The 9,573-nt window shown below is 49.4% G+C and overlaps 1 protein-coding gene across 1 annotated transcript in view; it reads right to left on the bottom strand.

The window, feature by feature from the left end:
* Positions 1–1,007: 1,007 nt before the first annotated feature.
* Positions 1,008–9,573, bottom strand: part of LOC143509676 (uncharacterized) — a 16,441-nt gene continuing 7,875 nt past the window's right edge. The window contains exon 6 of the mRNA XM_076998518.1: positions 1,008–1,500. Coding sequence (XP_076854633.1) covers positions 1,373–1,500 — 128 coding nt within the window. The 3' untranslated portion in view covers positions 1,008–1,372. The remainder of the gene's footprint in view (positions 1,501–9,573) is intronic.

Here is a 9,573-nt window from a genome sequence, read left to right on the forward strand (position 1 = left end):
AGCGCTGCAGAGGGTGATCAACACGGCCCAGGGGATCACTGGTTGCTCCCTGCCCAGCCTGGAGGACATTGCCACCTCTCGCTACCTTAGAAGAGCGATCAGTATTACAAAGGACTCATCCCACCCCAGCAAACACCTGTTTAACCTGTTACCCTCAGGAACAGCATTTACCCTAGAGCCATCACTGCACTAAACTCAACATGTAAATAACAACAATTATGTAAATTCACAATCCATGTGCAATACAACTCATGTAAAATACTTGTAAAATACTTCCCACGTGCAATATATCTAAAATAACAATGTAAATAGCTTGTGCAATATCCAACATATCATGTAAACATTCCACTGACCAGTTGTATATTTGGATCGTTCTATGTCATTGAGTGTATTTATTGTCTGTATTGTGTGTATTTATTGTCCCAACAAGCACCTTGGAGTAGAAGCAAATTTCATCGTAATGCAAATTACAATGACAATAAAGGCGATTCTGATTCTGATGTAATATATGCATGTAATTAAAGACACCAATGCATGTAATTAAAGACAAATAGATTCTAATAAAGTGAATTTGATGGTTTTAATTTGCATGTTGTGTCAGATCAGATCGACGTTGTCACGCTATGGAGGCTCCTTACCGGCTGTCCCCGTCAGCAGCGGAAGTATTGCATGTCGTCCTGTTGTCGTTGTGTTTGTCCCTCAGGTCGGCCTGGCCCATTTTGCAACCTGACACCTGTTGTGTCTTTGTACCAGTTGTCTGCTGGTTATTGTATCCTTCATGTAGATTATGTTACAGGCTTTATTTTGGTTCACTCAATTAAATCCTCCTGGTGTGATTGCTTCCTTTTGTAATGCGGGGATTGAGGCGGGCAAAGGCGGAGGTTAAACGTTATGTTCTTTATTTTCCATACTCAACAAAAACAAGAATGCAATAACGCAAGAAGAATGGGCTGTGAAACAGCAATACAGTGCAAAAAGAACGAGCAGGTCCTTAGTATCGGCTTGAAGATGCAAATGCAAAGCACATAAAAAATTTATGCTAGCCTATATTAAAGTGATAGATTCAACTGACTGACTTGGTGATACATATAGAAATCAAAAGTGCATTTTGATTAAAAACAACACAACTAAATCTAATTCTTCCTTCTTTTGTACCAAGTCATATAAACAGTTTGTTACTTCATGAATAGAAAACATTAACAAGAAACGGTAATTCAGTATTTGGTGAATCAGAAAGAGGATCACAGGGCTACAACGCTGATTGGCCATTCAAGGGAGACATCTCAGCTTCCGTCCCTGAACCATTCTGACTGGTCCTCTACTCCTCTTGTCCATGTTCATTTGGTTGTGCCCCATAACACTGTGAGTTCTTTCATAAAACCCCCACCACCATCATCTTCTTCTTCACCACCACCACCACCACCAGTATTACCACTAAAACTGGTAGTACTACTGCCAGCACCTTCTCCACAGTAGTTCTGCCAGGTCCGTCCGGTCTTCCTAAACACAGAACACAACACATTAGGAGAGTTCAAATACTCCAGAACCCCTCAGTGTTGAGTGTGTGTTAAACACACTAGTCTATGTATTTTTATGATGAGATTTGAGAATACAGAATGCTGCGTTTGGGATGCTACCAGCAACAGCAGTTAATTAAAATAATTAAACTTTCATTTTGTTCCATTAGGAGTCTACTCAGCCTGTGCTTTACATGTAAGTTTTGTTGAAGGCCAAGTCAACAGTGGTTTCCATGGTAATAGGTAATGATGGGCAAGTGAAGCTTCAAAGCTTCAAGGCTTCAGTGACGGTGATATCTGGTGGACAACCGAAGCCATAGCAACCTCTAAAGAGCATCACTGAAACAATGCTTCAGGAAGAGTGACACGCTATGCAGTCTCTGTGTAATTTGCCCATCACTAGTAATAGGGGCACTAGGGGCAGCGACCTGCACACTGGGTAAGTGACTCCAACTCCATCTATAAGAGTGCAGTCTATGGAACAACTAAGATACTGTACAGGACCATCAAGCTCCCAGACCTCTGGTAGAGGAAAAAGACCACTTAGAATGGTGAGAGGGGGATGTGAGGGAAGGTTTTAATCAATAGGTGATTATATATTATTATTAATAGGATTATCACACAATTACAGTAAACAGTATAATAATAATAAATAATCTGCCCAACAAGAAGTAGCTGTGGGAGAACAAAGAGGGCAAACAAGGTACAGGTGTGTGTGTATGTGTGTGTGTGTGTCACTGTACGGCGGCCCCCTGCTGGTCGCCTCCGTCCACAGCGGCAGTTCTTGTTGTGGTGTTCGTCCCTCGAGTGGGCGGAGCCCGCAATCCATCTCACCTGAGGGTTGTTTGTTTGTCTATGTATGTTTTGTCTTTGTACCAGTTGAACGCTGGTCATTATATCCTTCATTTGGATCATGTCACGGGTTTTTGGTTTGCGCACTTTTCTATTAAACCATCCTTTTTCCCTGAGACTTGGCGTGATCGCTTCCATTTTGTTTCGCTCACCCTGCCCGTCACAGACTGACCAGCCACTTTCGGAAGCCACCAGTCTCCTTTACTTTCTCCTTCTTTCGTGGTCATGTCTCATGGTAAGTGTTTGTCTGTGTGATGTTTGTGTGAAGAGTTCCACCGTGCTTATGTTGGGTGTGTGGCACGGCGAGGACCAGGGCGTCTTCCCTGGGAAAACTCTTCTATGTTGTGTGGATGTTAAGTGTGTACGCAGGAACGGGATTGTGGATCAGTGTGCATTGCTTGTTTGTGTTAAATGTTAAATGTTTTGTGTGTGACGTGGTTGCTGCTCGTCACTGTCGCCTCGCTCCCCGTTCGTCTTGTGTTTATGTGGGGAGCGATTGCTAACCTGAACGGCGCGTCACAATTGTGTAGTCGAGCGCGCATGTGTGGGTCCCGTCCGTTTGTTGTTTGTACACAGTTTTTTTTTCCACATTATTTCAACCTTTCACAAATCAAATCTCAAACATATGGTCCTAAGATGAGCAGACTTCTTGCAATAGAGCTTGTAGTCTCATGAGGCAGCCAAAGGTGTGTATTGAAAGGTGTCAACAGCAACCACCCACAGCTGACACACGCCTCTTTTACATAACAGTTGGGAGTGAAAGGTATTTCTGTCTAAAGTAGGGGGTTTGGTAGTTCTAGTGCTAGTCTTTGCGTGTGTGTTTCATCCTAGCGTGCTTGTGATTTAGTTTGATGTAATTCCACGCATGCTTCTCCCCTTGAGTCTTGTGTGTTGGGGGGGGGGGGGGGGGCAGACTGGCTGTGGTTCCAAGGGAGGCCCTGACCAGGAGCCAAAGAGGAGACCCCTCCCCCATGGTAGGGGGATCAGTGTAAGTGTGCGTGCATGTTTTGTGTTGGTGTGTGTGTTTGTGTGTTTTATGTGCAGGTGCTTCTCCCTGGTGGTGGATCGTGGTGTTCCTGGACCTTGTGGGAGTCTCCACCTGGCAGGAGCCGCCTTATGTAGTGGGGTGACTGGAGCCTGGTCTGAAAGGGCCCCTTCTTATACGGCTGGGGCCCCCGGATGTTTGGGAACCATGGGGCTCCAGTCTGAAGAGCTCCTGCCGAAGATAGAGGTCCTCCCTCCTCCTTGTGATGCTCGGTGGGGGCTGAGTAAAGGGACGAGGGGGGGTGCTTTGGGCCTCGGTCTCTGGCGCTCCTGGGTTGGGTGGAGGAGTCCACCGTGTAATGGGAGGCCCCAGGAAGGGGCTGACTCCCCATGAGGCCGGGGTGACCCCTAGCAGAAGGCAGGGGTCAGCTCCAGGACGGATGTGCACACACATACACATCGGACGGATAAGGAGCCATAGCTCCTCGTCCACACACTTGTGGGACTTAAGCCTGGTTCACACTACACAATTTTAGGCTGGTTTTTCAGTCGCCGACTGATCGCCGACAAAAACTGTGGTCGGAGGCAAATCGGCAATCACTCGTTGCTCGCTCAGTCGTGTAGTGTGAACTAGGGCTGCCATGATTAGTCGACTAGTCACGACTATGTCGACTACTAAAATAGTCGACGACTAATTTATTAGTTGATGCGTCGTTTTTTTTCCTCTCCAAACTGCTGCGACAGTTTCCACTGCTGCGTCTGCGTTTCTGTCCTTGACGCACATGCGCAGTTTAGTGGAAACCGGGGTAGACAGTTGACGACATCCCAGGACGTTATACAGACAGGCTCTGGTATCGTGGCTACCCGGCTACGGAACTCAAAAGTGCGGGATCATTTTCCATAGTCGGGTTCCGAAACGCGTGCAATATCTGCAAGGCAGAACTTGCCTTCCACGGCAGCACAACCACGTACCTGAAGCATGTTGTGGCTACTTGTGACAACGATGAATAGGGACCGTCATCTCTGTAATCTAAATTGCTCGTTAGCTGCTAAAGTTCGGCGTGAGATATCGGATGTGTGGTGTGTGAGCGTGTGAAGACGGTCAAATGCGTGTCTCTCACTCTCAATGCGTGAGACTTGGCAACCCTGCTTATCGTGGTAACTGTAAAAGTTAACATTACTGATGGCGATTGGTTTAATTAGCCTTAGCACGCATTCGTGTATTTTCTGTAACGTCAGTGAGACCAAAACTTTATTTTTGTGAATAACTCCTTAGTTTCAGGTCCCTACCTAATTTGATTTAAATGTAGCGAAGTTTGATGCCAGAGACTAATGAAAGAAAGAAAAACCTAAAAAAAATTCTTTATTAATGTAGGCCTATTTATTTTTGTGTTTTTTAAGGCAGTGCCTTATCCTTATTTTAATAATTGTTTGTTGCAACAAGCTGCATATTTCATTAAAGGTTTAATGAACCATGATCTTAATTGTTTTTATTTTTAGTTATAGCTGAAATCTAATGATGGTTATATAATAGCAGTTGCATTCTAGTGTGATAAGCTGTATGTTTTATATTCAATTAACGTACAATCCGACTAGTCGACTAATCGTAAAAATTAATCGGTGATTAGTCGACTATTAAAATAATCGTTTGTGGCAGCCCTAGTGTGAACTGCTGAAAGACGCTCGCCGAGCCGTCGCCGACTGGTCGCTGACTGGTCGCAGACGACTGGCAGATATCTAGCATGTTTAATATCTAGCAGTCGGCGACTGAAAGTCGGCAGCAGCGTCTAGCTACAGCCAATGGGAACGCGGAGAGAGAACCGCGGCACCTCTGAAGATATCTCTGAAGAATGTAAAAAACTTTCAAGAATGCTTTCAAAACAGTAACCACACAAAATCCTCACCTTTCTTACAACTTTACTACAACACTGTGTTTAAGTTATTGTGACAGCACTTGAGAAATAGTGTGATTGCTTATATCTACGTTCACTGCAACGGAGAAATGAAATAATTCTGGCAACTTGGGACTATGGAGTGTTTAAATGGTAAAAAATAATAACGAAAATGTGGAGTACATGTACTGTCACGTAGGGCAATGCCCCCTCTCGTAGCTGTCACTCTGGGTTCCCCCATGTCCGTGTTCCCTGCCTGTTTGTCCCGCCCTGCTTGTTTGTTGCCACGCCCCAGTGTCATTGTCATCACCTGTCCCTAGTTTAGTCCTGTGTATATTAGTCCCTGTGTCTCCCAGGTCTAGTTATCGGTTGTTTTGTTCATGCTCACCTTTCTTACAACTTTACTACAACACTGTGTTTAAGTTATTGTGACAGCACTTGAGAAATAGTGCGATTGCTTATATCTACGTTCACTGCAACGGAGAAATGAAATAATTCTGGCAACTTGGGACTATGGAGTGTTTAAATGGTAAAAAATAATAATAACGAAAATGTGGAGTACATGTACTGTCACGTAGGGCAACGCCCCCTCTCGTAGCTGTCACTCTGGGTTCCCCCATGTCCGTGTTCCCTGCCTGTTTGTCCCGCCCTGCTTGTTTGTTGCCACGCCCCAGTGTCATTGTCATCACCTGTCCCTAGTTTAGTCCTGTGTATATTAGTCCCTGTGTCTCCCAGGTCTAGTTATCGGTTGTTTTGTTCATGCTGTTGGTTTGTGCTTGCTGTTCGCTGTTTCTTGTTCCTTGTATTCCTGCCACAAGCCTCGTTGTTCTCCCCGTGACTTTTGTGTGTTCCTGCCTTGTCCATGAGTCCTACTGGTTTTGTTAAGTCATGTCTGTGCGTATTTCATGTCCGGATTGCCTGCCCGTTGTGACCCCTGCCTGCTATCTCGACTCTGTCCATGGAATTTCCTTGAATAAATCTCGCTCTCCTCAGCGTTTGTGTCCGCCTCCCTGTTCTGCCCAGCGCAGATCGTTACATAACAACCGATCTTACAAGGACACAGCGAGGGAGCGAGACTCTGGTGAGTTTAATCGCTGCGATGAGATGTTGGCTGGTTCGGTCCAGTTCAACTCTCCGATATCACAGCGTGAACGAACCAGAGACAAAAATTCCCCTGGCGCTGTGGGAACACGGAAGTCTCGACGCGCACCCACGAAAGCCCAGTCACTTTCGGTTTCGTCTGGCTTTCGCGTCGAAACTCCTGTTGAGCGCTACGTGTCTGCCCGGCTTGATCACTATAGGGAGGAGAACCCTGTAATACAAGTCGCGGGCAGACGGAGACAGGCGTTTGCTTAACCCTCGGTTGGCTCTCGATGGCTTCTGCGAGCTCCCGACGCCTCAGAGGAGGCGGAGCCGTCGCAGAGAGAGCCACCGAGGGGCTTCTGTGTCTGTGTATTCTTCCAGGCTCACCCAGGACCCTGTGGAGGAGGACCTACCGCCGCTGATCCCGCCAGCGACTCATCACGACACCCCCAAGTATTTTTTGGGGGGGAGTACAAGCCACGTCGGCTTGGCGGTCCCGCCCCCCGATGACGTCAGTATGGCGGTCCCGCCCCCCGAGGACGTCAGTATGGCGGCTCCGCCCCCCGAGGACGTCGGCTTGGTGGCTCCGCCCCCCGAGGACGTCGGCTTGGCGTACACGCCCCCCGAGTGCATCTCCTCACCTCAGGTTCCTGTCCCCGCTGCCCGTAGGCAGTCCGTGCCGGTTCCTGTCCCCGCGACCCAGGAGAGGTCGTCCACGCCGGTTCCTGTCCCCACGACCCAGGAGAGGTCGTCCACGCCGGTTCCTGTCCCCGCGACCCAGGAGAGGTCGTCCACGCCGGCTCCTGTTCCCGCTGCCCGCCAGCGGACCCTGCCTGTTCCCGCTGCCCGCCAGCGGACCCTGCCTGTTCCCGCTGCCCGCCAGCGGACCCTGCCTGTGCCCGCTGTCCGCCGCCCGGCCACGCCTGTGCCCGCTGTCCGCCGCGCCTGTGCCCGATGCCCGCCGCCCGGCCGCGCCTGTGCCCGCTGCCCGGCCGCGCCTGTGCCTGCTGCCCGGACGCGGCTGTGTCCCCAGAGACTGTGCTGCCCTCTATTGGGCCTGGACGTTTTGTGCCCCCTGCTCTGCCCTGTGCCCCCGTCTCTTTGCCCATGTTCCCCTTGCTCCCTTGTTCTGTCCCTGGTTTTGTGTTGGTCCCAGTCCCTGTGTGTGTGCCTGTTCGTGTCCTTGTGCCCGTCCCTGTGTTTGTGTCTGGTCAGTTCCTCCAGGTCCCTGTCCCCGTGTCTGTTCCCCAAGTCACGACCCGCTTTGTGCCTGTCTCTGTTGTTCATGCTGTCTATGCCTCCGTGTTCTCCTCTGCCCTGTCCTCTGGCCCGACTCCCGTGTCTGTCCCCAGTCCTGTCCTGTCCATACCTGCTCCCGTGCCTTGTCCTGTCCCTGCCTGTATCGCCATGCCCCAGCCCGGCTCCTGGCCCGTCTCTGGTTCCCCTGTCTTTGTCCCTGCCATGCCCCAGGTCCCATGTCCTGTGTCTGCTGTTCCTGTCCCTCGCCGTGTGCCGTAGTTCCCTGTCCTGTCCTAGTCGGTGTCCCTGTCTGCCCTTGCGTGCCCCGGAGTGGCACGCTTTGAGGGGGGGTTCTGTCACGTAGGGCAACGCCCCCTCTCGTAGCTGTCACTCTGGGTTCCCTCATGTCCGTGTTCCCTGCCTGTTTGTCCCGCCCTGCTTGTTTTTTGCCACGCCCCAGTGTCATTGTCATCACCTGTCCCTAGTTTAGTCCTGTGTATATTAGTCCCTGTGTCTCCCAGGTCTAGTTATCGGTTGTTTTGTTCATGCTGTTGGTTTGTGCTTGCTGTTCGCTGTTTCTTGTTCCTTGTATTCCTGCCACAAGCCTCGTTGTTCTCCCCGTGACTTTTGTGTGTTCCTGCCTTGTCCGTGAGTCCTACTGGTTTTGTTAAGTCATGTCTGTGCGTATTTCATGTCCGGATTGCCTGCCCGTTGTGACCCCTGCCTGCTATCTCGACTCTGTCCATGGAAGTTCCTTGAATAAATCTCGCTCTCCTCAGCGTTTGTGTCCGCCTCCCTGTTCTGCCCAGCGCAGATCGTTACATGTACATTGTTTTTTTCTTCTACGTGGTGTTGCTGGTTCTGGGAGAGTTTCGTTTTCGTGTTCTCGTGTTTTTGGACGGCAGCCAGATGAGTCGGCGATTCCCCAGTCGTGTAATTAGTGAGCCCGCGTCGCCGATCAGTCATGTAGTGTGAAAGCCACAACAACTGAAAGACTCGCGATTACAGCACAACCAGTCGTGTAGTGCGGACGGCACAAAAACCTGACGACTGAAAAGTCGTGTAGTGTGAACCAGGCTTAAGTGGCTGAGTGCCGGTTAGGGTGTGAGAGCCCTGTGACCGACCAGGGCATGGTTTTGTGTTGTTAATGGCCTGGTCGGTCCAGGGTCCTGCCCAGGGAGGTGAGCTAATGTATGTTTTGTGTTCTATGTTCTACAGCTCCTGGACTGCGAGGGTGTGTCCCTGCCTTGTCCCTGCCTTCCTGCCCCTTCATGTTGTGTGTGCTGCCGCTGTGTGCCGCACACCCAGTGGAGGGGAGTGTGGCTCAGTGGGGGGTCTGTCACGGTATGGCGGCCCCTTGCCGGTCGCCTCCGTCCACAGCGGCAGTTGTTGTTGTTGTGGTGTTCGTCCCTCGGGTGGGCGGAGCCCGTGATCCGTCTCACCTGAGGGTTGTTTGTTTGTCTATATATGTCTTGTCTTTGTACCAGTTGACCGCTGGTCAATATAGCCTTCATCGCTTCCATTTTGTTTAGCTCACCCTGCCCGTGTGTGTGTGTGTGCCAAAACAAGATAGACAGGTGGGGCGGAGCTTAACGTGAAACTTGCAAACAGTTTTCATTTTTTTAGAGTAACAGACACATTCTGAAGCAATTCAGAATGCAAAGACAACATTAACTAGAGAAATAGATATTCGCACATTACTTCTGTATTAATACATAATCCCACATTATTTCTGTCTTAATAGATAATCAAGCATTACCTCTGTATTAACAGATCCCTTCAACTTCTCTATACCCAGACATCACCTTACTCCCTCAGATCTGGTGATCTAGACTCACCGGCCACTTTAATAGGTACACCCGTCCACCTGCCAATCACATGGCAGCAACTCAATGCATTTAGGCATGTAGACATGGCCAAGACGATGTGCTGCAGTTCAGACCAAGCATTGGAATGGGTAAGAAAGGTGATTTAAGTGACTTTGAACATGGCATGGTTGTTGGTGC

Source organism: Brachyhypopomus gauderio, chromosome 3 (genome assembly GCF_052324685.1).
Source record: "Brachyhypopomus gauderio isolate BG-103 chromosome 3, BGAUD_0.2, whole genome shotgun sequence".
Lineage (NCBI taxonomy): Eukaryota > Metazoa > Chordata > Actinopteri > Gymnotiformes > Hypopomidae > Brachyhypopomus > Brachyhypopomus gauderio.